This window comes from Oncorhynchus mykiss, chromosome 13, assembly GCF_057628025.1.
Source record: "Oncorhynchus mykiss isolate SJ-2025 chromosome 13, ASM5762802v1, whole genome shotgun sequence".
In the NCBI taxonomy this organism is placed as follows: domain Eukaryota; kingdom Metazoa; phylum Chordata; class Actinopteri; order Salmoniformes; family Salmonidae; genus Oncorhynchus; species Oncorhynchus mykiss.
The window spans coordinates 24,020,220-24,041,303 of record NC_143034.1 but is presented as its reverse complement, the minus strand read 5'-3'; the positions used below and the strand labels follow the sequence as shown (position 1 = coordinate 24,041,303).

General features: G+C 42.1%; 1 protein-coding gene across 2 annotated transcripts in view; it reads right to left on the bottom strand.

Moving 5' to 3' along the window:
• Positions 1-3,831: 3,831 nt before the first annotated feature.
• The window catches only part of LOC110485755 (cytosolic purine 5'-nucleotidase), a 32,430-nt gene continuing 15,177 nt past the window's right edge, over positions 3,832-21,084 (bottom strand). The window contains exons 4-18 of one of the 2 annotated variants that reach the window (XM_021556911.3): positions 16,432-16,549; positions 16,000-16,095; positions 15,750-15,841; positions 15,479-15,536; positions 14,683-14,776; positions 14,365-14,418; positions 14,122-14,205; positions 13,692-13,733; positions 13,459-13,566; positions 12,226-12,292; positions 11,769-11,939; positions 9,659-9,710; positions 9,210-9,270; positions 8,490-8,666; positions 3,832-7,898 (exon numbers count right to left, since the gene is read on the bottom strand). In XM_021556911.3, the coding sequence (XP_021412586.2) occupies positions 7,662-7,898; positions 8,490-8,666; positions 9,210-9,270; positions 9,659-9,710; positions 11,769-11,939; positions 12,226-12,292; positions 13,459-13,566; positions 13,692-13,733; positions 14,122-14,205; positions 14,365-14,418; positions 14,683-14,776; positions 15,479-15,536; positions 15,750-15,841; positions 16,000-16,095; positions 16,432-16,549 (1,511 nt within the window). In that variant the 3' untranslated portion in view covers positions 3,832-7,661. Of the gene's footprint in view, positions 7,899-8,489; positions 8,667-9,209; positions 9,271-9,658; positions 9,711-11,768; positions 11,940-12,225; positions 12,293-13,458; positions 13,567-13,691; positions 13,734-14,121; positions 14,206-14,364; positions 14,419-14,682; positions 14,777-15,478; positions 15,537-15,749; positions 15,842-15,999; positions 16,096-16,431; positions 16,550-21,084 lie in introns of those variants that run through there. The other variant, XM_021556913.3, reaches the window with a different exon arrangement.

Below are 21,084 nucleotides of genomic sequence, written 5' to 3'. Positions count from 1 at the left end.
TAAATCTTTTGTCTTGCCCATTCACCCTCTGAATGACACACACACACAATCCGTGTCTCAATTTTCTCAAGGCTTAACAATCCTTCTTTATCCTGTCTCTTCCCCTTCATCTACACTTATTGAAGTGGATTTAACAGTTGACATCAATAAGGGATCATAGCTTTCACCTAGAATTACCTGGTCAGTCTATGCCATGGAAAGAGCAGGTGTTCTTAATGTTAGGTCCACTCTGTGTATAGCATACACAGTGTGGCAAATTCCTGCTTAAATAAATTGACACCAACAAAACTGAAATTTACTATTGCATTGTGGGAGGGTGCAAAGTCGAAAGAGCCAATAGTTGGGAGCCTTGGCAGATTCAAATGTTCTCGTTGTTGTTGTCAGTAAGCAGGATGTCGCCCCGCTGTGAATGATGTCATTTTTTGGAGTGTACCTTTGAGATTAAGGTACCATTCTTCTTGCAGTGTGAGAATGTAATGAAAAACAATGTTTACTGTGTGAAACAAAAATAATAATGCTTCAAGCATGCTCTCTTTCAGTGCAAGAAGAATGTTTTTTCCCAACAATGCCCCAATCATCTGGTTAACAAGTTTAATCAAATAGTGTGGGCTTGAACTGAAACCTTTTTTTAATTGAACCTTTATTTAACTAGGCAAGTCGGTTAAGAACAAATTCTTATTCACAATGAAGGCCTACAGCGGAACAGTGCCTTGTTCAGGGGCAGCACGACAGATTTTTTTTACCTTGTCAGCTCGGGGATTCGATCCAGCAACCTTTCAGTTACTGGCCCAACGCTCTAACCACTACCTGTCAGCCCAAGCTTGTTGATGTTATACACCCTTTAACTTGGTCACATGGTCACTGTTGGAGATGAACAGAAACGGTTGTTTTTCTGTGACTGACTGATCTTTTTTGTAAGGCTCGAGTTCATACCAACGTAAAACACTTTAAAGTGAAAACATTGCCAAATTAACACTTATTAAGTGCTTGTTTTCACATGCTAGTTTTTCAACTTTGTAATCTAATAATAATTCATTGAATGACCATGTGCCACTGAAGCTAAAAACCTTAACATTCAAATGCTTACTATTATTATTATTATTATTATTTATTGTAAGAGCAAAACTTTCCCTTCGATGGTTATTATAGATGCTAGTTCTTTGAATTGTGATGACTTGAATCATAGCAATGCATAGTTTGGGAGAAATTAAGGAAAATATGAAATCTCACCGTTGATGTACTGTATTGAATGTACACAATTACAGTATTAGAACTACTAATGTGTTTTCTGTATCTTAGCCACAAATATGTTGTAGCCACACATATGTTGTATATTTCTTATCACAATTCTCCTATAAGCTTGTAAACAAATGATTCTCTGTTTTTCTTTGCGATGGATCATTACCTAATTTGTTATCATTTGTCTCTTGGGAAATATGTATGTCTCTTGGGAAATATGTATGAAGAACCAAGCCAGGGTTGGGGTGTATGTACAAGGCGTATGCCTTCTGTTGAGTATATTAACTTCAAGTGTAAACTTATTTCTAGGGTAATGTAATGTTGGGTTGACTTTTTCTTTGTATCCGTTTGTATATAAATGGTTTTATATGAATCAAAGCTGAACTTAAAGTAGAAGTCCAAAAATAACTCTCCTATCCTAAATCCCTGTAGACGCAGCATCTTAACGTAACGCACGTTGACGCAGTTTGTAGTCATCCTAGACAGTTGTAATATCTGCTCGCTAAAGCAAGGATATTCATTGCAGAATGTATCTCCAAATAGTATGGGAGTGCAATTGCAACTTTTGACCACTGGTGGTCGCCATTCTCTTAGTGTCACAGTATTCCCAAATTACTGTGAGCATAAACAACATGGGTTGGCAACCTTCCCACATACACCAAGGGGCTTCCATTTCAAAATGACCAGACTATGGAAGAGATTAATAACACTGACCAGATATTGTTGTTTTTGTTGTTTTACTTGTGAGTGTTCCTATGCATCAGGTGAACTCTGCTCTGCAAGGACAATTATTCCAGAGATAAGTGATGATGATGATGATATAATACGATTGTATTTGTACTTTACCATCTATATTTTGATCACTGCTGTATCTAATACACTTATATGAAAAAAGAGTATCTCCTTCAAAATAAAAGTCCTTCACATGCAGATGAGGGTTTTTCACATGTTCATGTTGGAATGTTGAAAATAACATATATGACTTTCCAGTGTAGTCTTGTGTTGGTTTTGGAGCCTTGTTGTGACCTATATCTTGACCCATGTGGTCTTTACCCCTGCTTCTTGAACATTCACAGGAAAAGAAACACCTGAAAAAAGAGATCCCTCTCTCTTTCTATTGCTCTCTCTCTTTTCCCCCTCTTTCTCTGAGGACTTTCTCCGCTCTAAAGATAAGACCCACATCACCAATGAACGACTACAGTATTTGTCAAGACACTTTTAGACCCGCTGAAAAATACTTCACTTGCTACTCTCCATTCTATCCTTATCTGAGTCATATCGGAACATGTTTATCCTCATGCTGCTATGTATTTGTGCCTGCCCACATGTTTGATACTCAACACGACAAAAGCATTCCCATATTCTGCTCTGGTTGGTGTTGGTGGTACAATAAAAAGTGAACTATTAACAGAATGTGTAATAGTGATGGAATATGTTATTTTTCCCCTCAACACAAAGGTGCTCAGATTAAAGAGAGGCAGTTCAGAACATTGTACGGAGGCAATTTCAAGGACAGAATGATCTATTGCAAAGATGATTTACCCTTCTGTTAAAATGACATTTTCAGTAGCTGGTTTGTCTTGTTTAATCTTCCTGAAAGGTATTTAAGTCTGGAAAAACGTAACTGTTTAAAAAAAAAAAATACTCATAAAAATGTATTTAAAAAAAAATGTCCCATGTCTGTTTCAAATGTTTCCATGTTTTAATTTACCTGCTATTCTTGATTTGTGTTAAAAACCATTGCGGCATTATAAGCGAAAGTTGCTGAGTGAAAAAAAATGCGGCTGATGCTGCTGCAAATATTACCCCTTGACCTTGCATGTTAGCGTACACGGATCTGCCAAACGCATTGACGGAGTTGTGGACATTTAACCCTTGGATCAAAGCATTAGGAGATGTACATTTATTTGTGTACCTATTCATGACTTTTTTCCACTATACAGTATACATTTCCCGTTGTGTAGCCTATGTCCATCTGTTAACTGGAACCACACAATGTTTGCGTTGTAGTAAGTCTCAATGTACTCACAGTATGCAATAGAAATGTTTTCAAATCTTATTACATAGTGTAACATGAATGGGGATTTGGTGCTCAGAGAAATGGATTTGGGATTACTGGATATATTTTATTTGGTAGTTAAATAGAATTGTAAAAAAAAAAGGGAGGGGCGTTTATATCTTCCAACTTTGACAGGACTTCTATTCTTGAATCATGTTTTGAGTCACCTTTTGGACACCCAAATGTCAACCCTTTTAAACTGTGAGGGGGAGGTAAAATGACAAATGTAATCCCCCCCCCATGTGCTTGATTTTTTTGTCACCAGAGGGATGGGAGGGGAGAATTCTAGACTCTTAAGTGCCCTGAAGTTCATTGGATATAAAAACTATGCAAGCAAATAGATTTTTCACAATTAATTGTAGAACATTTAATTTAACACATTACTGGATATATTAAGTCCTTTCGGTATGCAATAATGTTTATGTATGATTATATGCAAGTATAATTCTTACATTCAAATACTTGTTTTACTCAAAATTGTAAAACTATAGTTTTGCAAGAAGAACAACAGGAGACAGTACACACCCAGTGACTTATTATGGAAGATTAGCTTTTATTGTACACATGTCATTTCCCCAATGTACACATTATATAATAATTCTGGAAACAAAACGCTCTCAGGAACATCCAAGAAAATGCACGAAACAAAAAAAATAAGCGAATGCGTGATAGTTGTCACGCTCGGTCTGCAATTGTTGACATTTTGTATAAATGGATGGTGGCATTAACCTGTTCGCCATGTTTAGCTCACTCAGACATACTCACTGAAGCCGTTATAATAAAAAAAACAGTGTCTGAAACCAGAAAAATGCCCAAAAAAAAGAAAAAAAAAAGAATTTAAGGAACATTTCTTCAACAACATGTAAATGGAAATGCATATATTATATACAACGTTGTAAACTAAGAATCTGAAAACACTGGTTAGAAAAAACAAACAGCAAAACAAGGTGTTGTTGAGTAAGGTGCCATGTCTGATGCACGGTAAATACATGCTCTTCAACATCGCCTATTTTTCAGCATATCGGTCTGCAAGGCTAATATTATTATTATTAAGTGTACAATTGTTACCACACAGATGACCTTGTAGAACTTGTGTGTCCAGAGCTTTTTCTCACAGACGGACATGTTTTCTTTTCTTCCACATATCAGTTGTAGCCCTACAGTTATCACACTTTGACGTAAGCTATTTGCTTACACTGGCCAGCCTTTTAGTAAGTTACTTTACACGTATAATGCACTGTACTGCGTCTTTGCATAGAAATACATGTCTTGTAAAGTGTTTTGACAGAAAAGGACTTAAAATGTTCCTCCCAACGACCAAGCTTTATTATGAATTCGTCAGTAATGAGACCAACAAAAATAATGACTAACCAACCAGGTGAAGAATACAGCTGCCTCGGGTGTTTCTGTGGTATTTCCAGTTAAATCAATACTTAAAAACATACTTTTTTTCAGAGAGTAATAAAATATTGAACCACTATATAGTTCCTCTGTAACAATTTTAGTAAGAGGAGAATCTGTTTTAAAGATCCCCAGTTGAACCCACATTCCCCTTTTTACTACTTGCCTCGGCAAACACCGAGTTACAAACAGACCCGCTATTGGTCTTCCCTTCATCAGCCCAATCGAAACCTCTAGCCACACAACTACATGCCTTAGAAATAAAGTGATACGCATGTTTTACATAGCATACACATATGATATTGCAGATAACCTATAATTGTTTTTTTTAAAGAACCGTACTCAATACTATCTGGGTCATGTTCATTAGGACACACAACTGAAAATGTTTAGCATTTCCAGGAAACAGGAAAGTTCAACATTAACCAAGTCGGTAACATTTTCCAGTCACATTTTTTTTAAGTATCTCAACGTTTCAGTGGAATTGTGGGCCTAATCAACGATTGCAATTTCCATTTTGAAATTAAAAGGTTTGAACATGTTTGGAGACAGCAAATGCAACCCTTGTGGGAAATATTGGGACGGCAGGGTAGCCTAGTGGTTAGAGCGTTGGGCTAGTAACCTAGTAAGTTTGAATCCCCGAGCTGACAAGGTACAATTCTGTCGTTCTGCCCCTGAACAAGGCAATTAACCCATTGTTCCTAGGCCGTCATTGAAAATAAGAATTTGTTCTTAACTGACTTGCCTCGTTAAATAAAATAAAAATCAGGTGCTTCTTTGCATCATGCAGTGTTTCTTACCCCTAAATGACCAATAAAACTCCTGAATACTGTAGTCCTTTATTCATCTTCCACACTTCATAGGCCTGCTAGGGCGAGTCTACAACCTATTCCCACCAGTCAGGAGGGCACCCCTTGTCAGGAGGGCACCCCCAGGAGGGCACTCCTTTTCCCAGGCCCACCCTAACCTCTCTGGGGGCGGTCAGACCCAAACGCCCTCTCGCCGAGGCGTTGGTTCCTTGTCTGGTGCCCGTGCATTCTCAAGGCCTACACAGTGTCACACGTCACAGCACCCCAGGCTAACCTGGATTTCCTTTTTCAATATCAAGGCCTACTGTAGACCTGGGTTCAAATACAATTCAAAATCATTTCATATACTTTATTGGGGCTTGACTGAGCTTGCCTGGAGCAATGGAACCAGAAAAATGTTCACAAATGTTAAACTCTGCCCACCTGGTGCTCCAAGCAGGCTAAAGTTGCTGAAACATTTCAAATAGTATTTGAACCCAGGTCTGTTCCTATAACATACTGTACTCTCTATGTTAACTGCAAAGAATTACTAGGAACCACCAGACCATATTATCACACGTGGAATATGAGGGTATGGTTAGGTAGGGGTGAATATGTCAGTTCTATGCAATGAAAAATAAAAACTGTTACAATGTAATATTCAAGAGAACACCTAACGAACAACTCCAAGCTCAGTAAAAAAAGGTAAAACTACTACTGCATGTTAGTTGCACATAGTGTAACAATGTTGAAGGTTTCGATATCTCATATCATCCTACAGGAGAACAAAAAAAAATGTAATGGTATTTTGCATGAATGCTTTTTACAGTATCATGTATGAGAACAGTAATACTGGGTCACAGCCTCTCAATAGCATTAGGCCTATGTGACCGTCCACAGTTGCCATAGTCCCCATCTGTACAGAGGCAGCATAATCGATACCCTGTACGCACAGTTGCCTAGAAACAACATTTCACGCATCTCAAAACGTCAGTTGAAATTAGCCACACAGAATCACAGATTACATTATGTGCACCATACTTTAAAATAGACAGCAGGTTTCATGTCATATTGTCATGTCATTGACAATCAGTTACCCACAATCAGACTTGTGCTTTGTGTAACCCAAAACTTACACCACACTGTTCTTTAGTACAATTACGGATGCCTTGATAACAGTCGCTCAGGACGACACAAACTCGACTTTTGATTGGCCAAGGCCGGACACACACACACACACACACACAGCTGTGTTATGCAGGGTCACGACGGGAGGAATTATACTGCAAAAAAAATGACCAAAATAACAAGCAGCGAGAAATACATTTTTTGGACCATGTTTTTGGATTGCCGTGCTGCTCGATGCGCGTCAACACCAGAACCACAAGGCTAGAACACTTTCTTTCATTTCAAAAGGAGAAAAGCAAAACAGTATATAGAGTTTATATACAGTACTGTACATACTGTTTGGCAAAGGCTATATTCCGTCTTAGTGCTTCACATTGAAACTACGGTAGGGTGCCTGCATTATGGTAGACTATGTAAACACACACAGGGAATTATTCTCCATGACCAGACACTGTGTAAGGTCAGTACAGAGAAAAGTAGTGTTCGTAATATTTGCTTCTTGTGTGTATTCATGTATATTTGTCTGCTACAACATCCTATGCCGTAAAAACTGTTTTAGCTTCATCAACTTTTAAAATATTTTAAAAAATTGGCCAACTTCAAGTCAACCTTTTCCCATTTCCTCATAAAAATCCATAGAAAAAAACAACCATTAAAAACATAAAACTTGAGAAGGGGTGGGCACGGGGCAACGTGCTGTAGTAGCATACTACAGTCTGATCTGATTCATAAAAGCTTAATATCCTGATACATCTCTAGTATAAAAAGTAACTTCATTTCTCTCTATATAAATCTCCTATAGATACACCACAATGTCCATATCCCCTCCCCCCTCATTCCAATGTATCCTACATTGACTCTTACTGTGGACTATAGAGTACATTATAGTTTATATCTTCCTAGAAGTATTTATACTCTAAAACCTCCTCAGGGAAACCTCAGAAAGGAATCAAGATGGTTTTCACTCCTCTCTCTCTCTCTCTCTCTTCCTCCTCCTAGGAAGGAATCACGCCTGGTTAGGGTCACGCCATCACACCTCCTTCCATCTACTCTTCCTCCTCCTCATCGTCATCTTCATCGTGGCAGTGGGTGATCTCCTGGGGGGTCTGGGGGAACATGTTAGGGGGTTTGATCTCACTGATGGACCGGGTCAGCTGGCTGCGGTTCTTGTTGCTACAGCACTCCAGGTCCTTGCTCTCAGTGCAGTGGCGGTTGCGCGTGGCCAGGGGGGACTCGGTGTCCGTGTCGATGTGCGCGTGCTCCACCGTTGACTCGTGGGGCATCTGGGAGGGGAGAGAGAGAGAGACAGAAACAGACAGAGAGAGAGAGAGAAAGTGCGAGAGAAGGTGAGAAGAGAGGCTACTACCAGAGCACTTCCACTTGGCTAGCAGCTAGTAAAGAGAGTTTCAGCTCACCTAACGTAATATAATAATGTTATTACCATGCGTTGAACTTGTTACACAGAATATTGACCACTGTGTGTATGTGATGTGCATGTTTCAGATAACATGTCTGGTAAAGACATTTGTATTGAAATGAGAAGATTACTTATACGTACCAACTCGAATGCAAATGTCACTCTGCCTGTCAGTGTTTCAGCTAGATGGGTGCCAGACTATGTAAGGGTTCAGTCTAAGTTAAGAGTCATGTACTGTATATTTTTTATTAAACTAGCCAGAAATGTTGATTCATGTGCATCTATATTTTTAACCATCAATTTCTAACAATTACAGTTTTCCAATTAGCAAAAGAAAAGGGCTGTATCTTACACTATTTTCTCTGCAACATTTTATTCCGCAAATGCTGCATTTCTCCCTTTTTTCCCGTAAACTGTTAACAGGAATCAACAGAAGGAATTCAACACAGTGGCTCACCAGTACGTGAGCAGCTCTGAAGAGGTAGCTGAAGGGATAGTACAGGAGGTTGATGAAGGAGGCAGCGTACAGGTCAGCATAGCGCATCACCTGAGAGGCAAACAGAGTCTGTCTGGAGCCAGACCTGAACAGACTACCCATCATGCCGTAGCACATGTCCATGTCATGGGTCACTTTCTGGGGAGGGGAGAAGAACACTGGGTTTAGATACTCAGCCCGATATTTCAAGCTCTGGTGGAAGAACGTGATGACCATTGTCAAATATTTTTTAAATGGATGGTATTGTACTCTTGTGTTACGTGTACATGCCGACTACTTCCTGCTGACTACTTCCTGCTGACTACTTCCTGCTGACTACTTACTGCTGACTACTTACTGCTGACTACTTACTGCTGACTACTTCCTGCTGACTACTTCCTGCTGACCTCTTGCCAGGTCCCCTTCTAAAAAAAAGAGGTTTCTAATACAAATTGCTAAATTCCTCGAGGAGGACAATGGAAATTCAGCGACTTGTGTTCCGGTATTTCTAAGCTTTCGATGGGACGGGAGGAGGATCATAGTATTTTCAGGATTTACTTAGGGGTTGTAAGACCATATAAGTCCACAGTTGGGAATGATTTGGTTGAAAGACAAAACTGAAACCTGTAACTATTCAGGAACACATGTGGACATATTGAATAATGTTTCTGTAGTTGCTATGGAAACGTGTAGAATCAGTACCTTGACCCTTCTCTGGAGAGCACTGATGTCAGGTCTCTCATTACTACTGCTGTCCAGATGCCTGGAGAGATGGATGAGAATGGGTAGAGGGCAAAGAGATAGAGAGAAGAAGGGGATTGGAAGTGAGAGAGCGTGAGAGAGAGAGAAGACAGTGCTAGTCACTATTATAAAGAGCAAGAGGGAAGGAGACAGGCCTATATAGTTAGATGACTGTTTCTAAATGGGCTGAAGTCTGACTGTGAAGCCGGTTATCATCAGACCGATGGGGCAAACCCTGCAGACTTTGGCCCAAGGGGACACACACACACACACACACACACACACGGAGCCGATGGTGACACACACCAACGCACGCAGTCAAACAGTCGTTGACGCACACGCCAGGTGCAGAGGCAGCCTAAAGAGCGAGCAGAGGGGCGTTGTAGGGGAGTAGACGGTGCAGTACTCACTTGTAGAGCTCTGCCAAGAAAATGTCCAGGCCCTGCAATTCCTCAAATAACGCTGTAAGACAGAAGAGGAGAAAGGAGGCCAGGGTCAGTCTCAGTCACAACATATTTCCCTCCTCCCTTAAAATCAGCGGTGGAGAAAGTACAGATACCGCAAAAAAACGCAAGTAGTACTTTAAAGTATTTTTTTACACCACTGCCCTTAATCACAGGTGTTGGCTCACTCTTGTTCCATCTGTTGCTTTTTCACTCTCCCCCTCTTTATCTTCCCTTCTCATTCCCCCTCTCCCTGGTACGCTGTCACTCACAGGCCGTTGAGAGGTTTACGAGGGCATTTTACAGCTACAATGACACGTCACAGTTATATTTGTGTATGTGTGCCTGTGCATGAATGTGTGTGTGTGTGTGTGAGTGTGTGTGTCACTGCTATAGTATACAACCCTTGACTAATTAATACCCCTTGACTTTTTCCACATTTTGTTTGTTTACAGCCTGAATTTAAAATGGATTACATTGAGATTTGGTGTCACTGGCCTACACATCATTTCCCATAATGTCAAAGTGGAATTATGTTACGACATTTTTACAAATTAATTTTAAAAATGAAAAGCTGAATTGTCTTGAGTTGATAAGAACTCCACCGCTTTCTTATGGCAAGCCTAAATAAGTTAAGATCCCTCAGTCGGCAGTGAATTTCAACCACAGATTCAACCACAAAGACCAAGGAGGATTTCCAATGCCTCGCAAAGAATGGCACCTATAAAATGAAAAAGCAGACATTGAATATCCCTTTGAGCATGGTGAAACTATTAATTACACGTTGGATGGTGTATCAATACACCCAGTCACTACAAAGACACAAGCGTCCTCACGGATTTCACCTTGAGGCCACCATGACTTTAAAACAGTTAGAGTTGAATGGTTGTGATAGGAGAAAACTGAGGATGAATCAACAGCTTTGTAGTTACTCCACAATACTAACAAATGACAGAGTGAAAAGAAGGAAGCCTGTACAGAATAAAAAAATATTGAAAAATATGCACAAAAATAAAAATTAACTTTACGTCCTGAATACAAAGTGTTACATTTGGGGCAAATCCAACACAACACGTCACTGAGTACCACTCTTCATATTTTCAAGCATGGTGGTGGCTGCATCCTGTTATGGGTATGCTTGTCATCAGCAAGGACTAGGGAGTGTTTTTAGCATAAGAATAAATAGATAAGCACAGGCAAAATCCTAGAGGAAAACCTGGTTCAGTCTGCATTCCAACAGACACTGGGAGACAAATTCACCTTTCAGCAGGACAATAATCTAAAACACAAGACCAAATATACACTGAAGTTGCTTACCAAGATGAACTTGAATGGTCCTGAGTGGCCAAGTTACAGTTCTGACTTCAACTGGCTTGAAAATATATGACAAGACTTGAAAATGGTTGTCTAGCAACGATCAACAACCAATTTAACAGAGCTTAAAGAATTCTTTAAAGAATAATGTGAAAATGTTGTACAACCCAGGTGTGCAAAGCTCTTAGAAACTTACCCAGAAAGACTCACAGCTGTAATCGCTGCCTAAGATGGTTCTAACATGTATTGACTCAGGGGTGTGAATACTTATGTAAATGAGATATTTCAGAGTTTCATTTGAAATTAAAACACAAAAATGTTTTCACTTGGTCATTATGGGGCTTTGTGTGTAGATGGGTGAGAGAAAAAATATATTGAATTGAATGTTGAATTCAGTCTGTAACAACAAAATGTTGTATAAGTCAAGGAGTACGAATACTTTCTGAACGCACTGTATGCCATTTAGCAGTCATGCTGCATACATTTTACGTACTGGTGGTCCCGGGAACCAAATCCATAACTCTGGCGTTGCAAGCACCATGCTCTACCAACTGAGCTACAGAGGACCAGTGCTCTCCAGTGTGTCCATCAGCCATTTTTATGTACGAGTATCTGTGTGTCTGCACACGTCTGTCTGGCTGCTTGCATGGGAATGTCCACCCGTCCTTTTTTGTGTGTGTGTGTGTGTGTGTGTGTGTGTGTGTGTGTGTGTGTGTGTGTGTGTGTGAGAGAGAGAGAAAGACTGCGTGCGTGTGAGACTCACAGCTCTTGTCAGTCCAGACATGCAACTCCTGGGCCAGCTCGGGGATGACGAGGAAGGTCCTCCAGCCCTGGCGTTTCTTGGACTTGAGGATGTCCCCGAAGATGTGGTCTCCGATGTAGACGATGTCCTTCCCCTTGGCCCCCAGCAGGTCACACACGATGTCAGAAGAACCTGGGCGAGAGAGAGACATATTGAAATGGAGATGTTACTGGACGTTATTGTTTGATTAAAGATTTGTACCACGTTGTTTTTCGATTCATACCATTGTTTTGTTTTTAGGGAACCCGGACCTCCCTGGAGAACAGTGAACGTTGTTGAGAAGACTATGCTGGCTAAATAAAGGTTAACTGAGATCCATCATGTTTAGAAGTACTCTGCTAGTTAGATGATTTGTGAAGTTGGCAGTGCTGTCTGGCGGTTTGTGCTGTGAGTCAGTGCATGTCCCCAGGTATCTTACCTCCAGAGTAGACGATGCCATGGTGCAGGGGTCCGGTGTAGGTCCCGATCTTCAGCCGCCCTGTCGTCTAACACCAGAGAACACATGGAACAGTAGCCTCACCGCAAAACAATGTCAAGTATATGTATTCATTATGGATCCCCATTAGTTCCTGCCAAAGCAGCAGCTACTCTTCCTGGGGTTTATTATAGATCCCCATTAGTTCCTGCCAAAGCAGCAGCTACTCTTCCTGGGGTTTATTATAGATCCCCATTAGTTCCTGCCAAAGCAGCAGCTACTCTTCCTGGGGTTTATTATAGATCCCCATTAGTTCCTGCCAAAGCAGCAGCTACTCTTCCTGGGGTCCAGCAAAATGAAGGCAGTTTATACAATTTTAAAAACATTACATTCACAGATTTCACAACACACTGTGTGCCCTCAGGCCCCTACTCCACCACTACCACATATCTACAGTACAAAATCCATGTGTGTGTATAGTGCATATGTTATGTGTGTGTGTATGCATGTGTCTGTGCCTATGTCCCTGCTGTTCCATAAGGTGTATTTATCAGTTTTGAAATCTAATTTTACTGCTAGTGCATCAGTTACTTGATGTGGAATAGAGTTCCATGTAGTCATGGCTTTATATAGTACTGTGCGCCTCCCATAGTCTGTTCTGGACTGTGAAGAGACCTCTGGTGTCATGGGTGTCCGAGCTGTGTGCCAAAGTACAAGTAGTGATGAAGTCAATCTCTGCTCCACTTTGAACCAGGAGAGATTGATATGCATATTATTCATGTTAGCTCTCTGTGTACATCCAAGGTCCTGTCATGCTGCCCTGTTCTGAGCCAATTGCAATTTTCCTAAGTCCCTTTATGTGACACCTGACCAGAAGACTGAACAGTAGTCCAGGTGTGTCAAAACCAGGGCCTGTAGGACCTGCCTTGCTGATAGTGTTGTTAAGAAGGCAGAGCAGCACTTTGTTATGGACAGACTTCTCCTCTTAGCTACTGTTGAATCAATATGTTTTGACCATGACAGTCTCCTCAACTTGCTCAAATTAGAATTCTTTAGAAGTTGTACTTCACATTGTGTGACCGATCAGGCTACCACACTACCAGGCTACCACACTACCAGGCTACCACACTACCAGGCTACCACACTACCACACTCAAAAAAGTCTTGGCACTGTGTTCTGACAGAACCCGTTCTCCGTCTACGTGAGTGTAGAGGTGTGATGGTGTAATTACTCACTGTGTCGACTTGTCTGAGCACCGTTCCCTCTCCAAAGAACAGAGGCTTCCTGGCGTCCACCAGAATCAGGTCAAAGTAGGACTGCCACGGCCGGTGGGATGTCCCGTGCTGCAACACAACACAGATTCTGGTCAATGCGTAGCGACGATAGTTAAGTTATATAGATGCATGTAGTTAACAAGATTTCACATCTGAGGGAGAATGCTGTGCGAATGTTGAAATGATTCTCTTACCTTTGGGCCGTGGGGGAAGTCAAACAGGTATGTCATGATCTTCTGTGAGAAAATGTAACAACATAACGAGCCTATTAGTCATCTCATGTAAATGTATTTGTGACTGGGACAGATACCGCAGCTATACGCCCCAGTTCAGTACGCAAACACGTCACCCCAGTTTCATATGCAAACGTGACAGTTTGCCAGGACATGTTTTGTGAAGCTGTGTGTGCGTTTGCTTTGCATATTAAATGTTGTTCTGCATGGATGTTTAACAAGGGAGGACGTAACTATTGTTTCGGACTCTGAAGGATGTCTGTTACTGTGTACTGTTCATGTGAAGCGTCCATTCCTCTGTCTGTGTGTGTGTGTGTGTGTCTGTGTGTGTGTGTGTGTGTGTGTAAACAGTGGACCTGGGCACTTAGCGTGGTCAGTACTGTGTACTCACGTGTGTGTATTTGTAGTCACTGTTGGTGGCCAGGAACACCTTGGCTACTTCATTCATTCTACTCAGCAGGAGAGGCAGCTTAGCCTTCATGAGAGAGAACACTAAATATTACAAAGCCATTGTCATATACAGTGCGTTCGTACAGGCATACAGACAGAGACGTAGAGTAAATGTTAACTTCTCATCAGGTTTTGAAGTCGTCGTGCCAGTGTGTTCCCGCAGGATGTTAATGTGTGTACTTACGTCTCTCACTACATACTTTTCAAGGTTCTCTACTGTCTTTTCCTTCAGGGTGCCCTGGAAGACAGGACTACAGGTAAATGGGTTGAAGTACGTAGAAAAATAACAAGCACGCATCTATACATCACATAAAATGTCTTCTTCATAATGACACTCAGCGTAAACCAATGTCAATCATTTTCAGGGTACATACCATTAGCACGATAAACAGTAAATGATTGCTTCAGGATAAAGATAATCACTTCAATACGTTGAAATGGAAGTAAAGTGAATTGAAGTGAACAAATGATTGCACTGTGATAGACTTCCTCATCGCGCTACCTTGAAGTGGATCCAGTCGACGGCGTCGCGGATGTCCTGGAACATGCTCTTGAAGGACATGAAGAGGTCGCCATCTTTAAAGCCAGTCTCACAGCTGAGGTAAGGGGGGAGGAGAGGGACACACAGAGCCAGTGGACAGGCCAAGGCCAGACAGAGAGCTTTGCTTTTAAACGCTAGTAGCCATTTTCACTACATTTTTTTGTTTTGTTTTTGTTTTGCTTTTAAATGGGATAGTCTTCCCTTGTTTGAGGTGGTTTCCAGCCAAACAGGAAAGCAATCTCCCCCTAAAAGACCAACAACTCGTTTCAGAGGAGAAGACATGCAGCCATTCCATTGCAGATCACATCATCACACAAAGAATTCATTAAAACTAATCGCTAACAAATTATTGTATAATTATATCGAGACGATAGACATGATATTACATCATGCCAGATGATTAGTCATTACAGATTCCTTTAAATAATAAAAGTAATGAAATCTGAAAATATGGAATTAAGTTACTGCATGCATTCGTGGAATGATTAGTATGGAAGACCAATAATCATTCAGAGAGCTGAGTAATCCTAATAAAGTATCTTGTTTATGACACAATAAAAGGGTGGTCCTATTACTCAACTACTGGCTTAACAGGGTTAGGGCTAAAGTATTGGAGGATTTTTATTGGAGATATGGACCTACCCTGTTGTCATGTTGTCTAATTGGCTTATCAAATGTTGCCATGTCATATCCAGGAATTACTTGTATATAACCCACAAGACAAATAAGGTGGGTAGGGTGACTAGGGATTCCTTACCTTGCATATCTGTCACAGTTTGAGAAGAAGTCCACGAGGCAGGCAAAGAGGTAGGTCTCTGGAGAGAGAGGGAAACTGTACTGTAAAATCAATCGAGTGTCAATAAAGTTGAGTTGAACTCCATGGCCTTGCCTCAAACTGTGCTCAGACAAAATGGAGGGCATGTCTGGGCTTGTCCCTCTTATGAATGACAGTTGAATCTAGATGGAGATAAACACATTTTTAAATAATTGAATGGCTCTGGCATGGACAGAATCTCTCCTCCTTCTACCTGGCAAGTTGAAGAGAGTGTTGAGGATATAGAAACGTTCAGTATCGTCACGCTGGATGAACTTGTTCGGGTATAGCTCCCGTATTTCAGGTCTGGGGAGAGAAGAGAAAAAGAAAATGCAACGTCAGGAGAATTTCTTGGCAGGTAGACCGGGATCTAACCTTCAAAAACCCGCTCAATGATCTGGGGAGAAGGGGACGTAGGGAGGACACTGCGAGAAGGTTAGGAGAGCGTTGGGTTCACCACTTACCCTCGTAGGAAATTGAAGCCGTGGACACAGACCAGGATGTTGCCGTAGGCGTCCACCTTTAACAGGTTCCCATACAGGGTGTCAAACACCAGGCCTCTGAAGAAATACAGAGAAACAACATCATTCAGTCAGTTAGAATACATCGAGAAATGGTTGACACATGATCTTTAAAAGCCCATCAGACAATCTACCTAGCTACAACCAGGACCAAATTAGAAACCCACGCAGCCAGGTATTAAAATAGCATTAAAACGTCCTCACCATGGCAACAACATGGCAACCATGATGTGATAGGTAATAGGTACCTGGTAATAAAGTACAGCTGGTGCCCCGTTGACATCAAAGCATTTTCCAGTTTAAAAAAATATAAATATATATAGCTATATATCACCATGGCAACAACATTAACGGTACGATGTGATTGGTGGTCACCTGGTGGGGAAGGCGGGGTCGTAGACGAAGCTGAGCAGCTCCTGGGGGTAACCGATGTGGACCAGGCGCTCCACGGTTAGCTCAAAGCCCAGGGACTCATACTCTGGAGATTTGTACACTGGAGAATAGGAACACAGACAGACAGACGTTAGCATTTAACACAAGCCGGTGTAGACTACAGAGTCACACAGCAGCACTCCACGATGCCTATACGGGGACGTAATTACACTGACGCCATACATTTAGGAGAAGGACGTACGAGGAAGTCTAATCGCTTGTTTGCGAACGGACCACTCTGTAAATAGCAGCCTCCCATTTATCCTCAACCAGCCAATGTGGACCCATTCACCTTGACTAGATAACAGCATGTCAGCTACCGCAACGTGACAGGATGGTGATGCAACGTGAGACAAGTATTTTTAAAATAACTCTAACCGTCAGACACACACACACACCGAGCGCAGGGGCCTGAATACCCTAGGATCTAATCCGTGGAGAAACAGGATCCACCGCTCAACTCTGGACTCTGATACTAATGAGGCCCGTGGAGACGATGACATTCAGACGCCAAACAACCAGGCATCTCTAGGGCCCTGTTCATTAGGGCACGTGACAGAAAACAGTTTACACGGTTTTGCAACGGAAAAGGATAATAAGCCTTTCTTATTGGGCAGGTCCATTTAGTCCCCACCTTTTTGTCTGTTTGGTGCCTAATGAACACACCCCCAGGCCTGGTGAGCCAAGCCATGGGTGAAGGGGAAAAGTAGAGAGGGATACAATGTCCAGGCCTGGGCCAGAGGGGCCTATCAGCCGATGAGAATGCTAACTGACATTGGAAGAAGGCTCTGTCAGATGGTATTCATATAAAGGGTGTTTTTCCACATTAGGTCCAGTCAGGCTGCAGGAGGGGAGGACTTGGCTGATGCTTAGAGGGAGCAGGAAGGACAATGTGGGGATAGGCTAGCTAGCGCTGAGACCCCAAACGTGGAAGGAATAGGCCTGGGCAAATGTGTCTTACTGAGTTAGCACGCGTGCACACACACACACAGACGGACAGACAGAGTGACAGATATAGAGAGAGAGAGATACAGACAAAGGAGTGTGAATACCCATCTTGGTGTAGTGTGTGTGCGCACATTTACCCATTTGTGTGTTTGCTTCTTAGCCCAATTGTGTGTTTTCTCCCTCACTCCCTGGTGAGTTGAAATCCCCTGTGGTGTTCCAGTGTCCCTGGCTAGCTAGCGAAGCAGAGGAGTGGTGGGCATCATGCCCAGTGCTGCAGCCTCGAAGAGTCGCACAGTCCTGGGCCAGACTCCTCCATACAAATACCCCCACCTTTCCTCTCCTCATCCCTGCCTCCATTTCCCTAAGCTCTGTGGCTGTTACAAAGAAACCTATTTTAAGAGTATTTTCCCCTCCGCCACCTTCCCGATCAGCTCTCTCTTTGGTTGGCCCGGTGATGAGCAGAATTCTCTCTCTCTCTCTCTGCACTGTCCACTGCTGTGACCTTCAGACAGCTTTAGCTTAAACACACACAGGCGTGGAAACACACGCACAGCCTATTTATGTCTGTATATATAACACAGTCTAGTCCAGGGATAGGAAACGTTGATGGAAGTGGGGGTCACAAAAAAAAAAAAAAAAAAAAAAAACAGAACTCATGAGGATGGGTCTGCGTACCTACATCCACACCCCCAACTTTCGAGCAAAACATTTCAGCGCCCCCCCCCCCCCCCCCCCCTCGTGACAGCGAAAAAAGAAAAAAAAAGTATGCTTTTTTTCTTCTTTTTTTTTTTTATTCCTGCAATTCTACACATTTTTCCATGGGGCGAACAGAAAAGTTTGCAGTTTTTAATATGATAACTGGCCCCACCCCGGTCGCTAAATTTGGTCATGGTTACTACAAGTTTAAATAGGTGAACGCTAGACTAATTTACCAATCTATTAAAAAAAAAATACAAAAAAATCCCTGACATTTCAAAATTGCACCTTGTGTGTTCTATTATTCTAAATCTTGGGGGGTGAAATTGTTCCGTGGCCCGCCGGTGGCCCATCCCTGGTCTAGTCCATTAGATTTACTGGTCTGGGACCATGTTTAAGTTGAAATAGTTGATTTGTTTACTCATAGGTGAGGGGTCTACCTTACATTTGGGACGAAAGTGACCCTGGAGGGCTGTAAATTCTAGCCTAGTCACTCACACACACCTTAAGGGGTATAATTATCGGTCAATGACTGCATCAGGAGAGGAGGATTTAATGGATCCCCAAGCTTAGTGTGTGTTTATGTTACCAAGCTATAATTTACTACTTTCCAATGTCACTTTCGTCCCAAATGTAACGTATACCCCTCACCAATGAGTAAACAAATCGTGTGTGTGTGAGTGTGAGAGAGAGAGTGAGAGAGTGAGTGAGTAGGGTAGAATTTATGTAAGCTCTACCCCTCACCTACGGGTAAACAACTTAACTCTAACTAGAATATGGTTGTAGACCTGTAAATCTATTGGACTAGACGGTGCTATATACAGATACATAAACAGCCTTCATCCCAAATGGCACCCTATTCCCAATAAAGTGCACTAATTTTGACCAGAGCCCTATGGCACCAGGTCAAAAGAAGTGTACTGTAATCGGTAATAGGGTGCCATATGGATCGTAGCCATAGCTTATGACATATGAAGTGTCTTCTGTACAACTTCCTGGTTGCTAATTATAGGCCTAAGTAATTATATAGCTGTATCGGAGGTGGGTCCAGACATCGCTGTCACTCAGACAGCAATATCTTTATTAGACAGCAACACCTTGTCAAAATAACATAAATTAACATGAGCACTGTTAGTAGCTTGGGCTCCGCTCTACCAAAGGCTAAGAGTTAGCATAGCATAGTCTAGCTTATTCCAAAACGAATGGCTTTCAGGCTAATCACCATGCTACAATAGAACAGTGAAAAATAACCCCGTGCCCCATAGAACTAACAGGTCGACAGTGTGGCTCCAGTGTCATTTGAGCTTCTCAGAACAGTGGAGTCTCTCACTAGGTTGTTTTCAGAACAGTGTGTGTGTGTGTGTACAGTGTGTGTGTCATTTGAACTACAGCCCAGTGAAGCCTCTCTATGTTGTGTTTTCAGAACAACGAGTCGTCGAGGACAGATGTGTCAGCCAGCGTCGCCGGGGGCATCTAGTTACCACGGTAATGTGCCAGAGGCGAGTGGGCAGGGAGTGTTAGGCCACATAGAGCTGTCCTCAGTGGATGATTTCACGCCCTTTGATATAAACCACAGTTAATAACGGATGACCTATCATCGAAGGGCATGGTTCAACTAATGCCCTTTTCTTTTATCAGGCATCGTGGTCTTGATGTGGAAATACTGTATCGTAGTGACATGGATAGACGGGAGGACATTTGATCTCCTCTGTGTGACACAAAGCTATTGACAGAAGGCCTATATCATAGAGGAACATGGTTCAACACTGACCAGAGATCACGGTCCTAATACGAACATATAGGAACACCGTCTGGTTATGGTCTATTTACAGTCAGAGGATTTCTTGCACATTTAACCATGCTGTATGAAAACAATTGTGGACAACTCCTAACAGCCCCCTGTTCAAATCCTCACTAGAAACAGAAACCAATGTATAGCCTACCTGCTGCCGTGAGAAGTCGTCCCAGTGAGGGGTCTGACTCCTCAGGCGTCAAGTCCTATCACCATTGGTCAAGACACTATCTAGCTAGCTAAACGTGCTTCAGTGACTCAGCTAAGTGGAGGGTTGGTAATTCATCTATAAATACAGTGTGTGTGTGTGTGTGTGTGTGTGTGTGAGACTTTGAGGAGGGGGTCATCCCTAGGGAAAGGGGATCGCTTGTACCCGCAAACACATGGCCCATATCCCATTTCCATAATCTGAGGGCAGATTTTACAGACGCTCAACTGTTGACATGTAGTCTCTTTATATGGGACGGCCCATAACCAAGTGATGATGTTTACAAGATGCCAGGGCTATCGTATGGCTTCACTCAACGCTCGAGTTGGGACCGAGCACGACACAGCGACACCTCAGCCTCCTGCCGGTCACTGGGGAGAACCTCATCTAGGGTTCTGGTGCGCCTTGCGGTTACAATCGGGCACAGACTCATGTCAACGCCATCATTTAGACATTGTGTCAAGTGATGTCCCCTAACGGACTTTAGCATTCATGTGGTTGACAGTCAGGTTACAGACAACCTATTGTCACTTAGAAAACTATTAGAGAATTAGTGCTACTTTAAATTAGTGCTATATTTTTTACTATTACTTACTGAAATACAGAGAAACTGTACTAGTGTTAATATTTAGAAAGTGAGGATAGTCTTAGCCATTCACTTGAGGTCAAAGAGTTTTGTTGTTTGCATATTCCAATGACAGAAGAGACTAAAAACAATACATAAACTGACATCTAAATCAGATTACAGATTCAGTTAACGCATTTTCCTCCGTTACAGTATCCTTCTGAAGAACTCATCACCTTTTTCCATCATCGCTGTACCCCAAGAAACCTACACCTCCACTGCCCTTCTACCCACCACCCCTAGTCCCCAGTGAGTCTGGTCTGGGCTTATCAAATGACATGTGAGCCCCTGTTCTGACCCGGTGTACTTTGTCAACAAACACTGAAA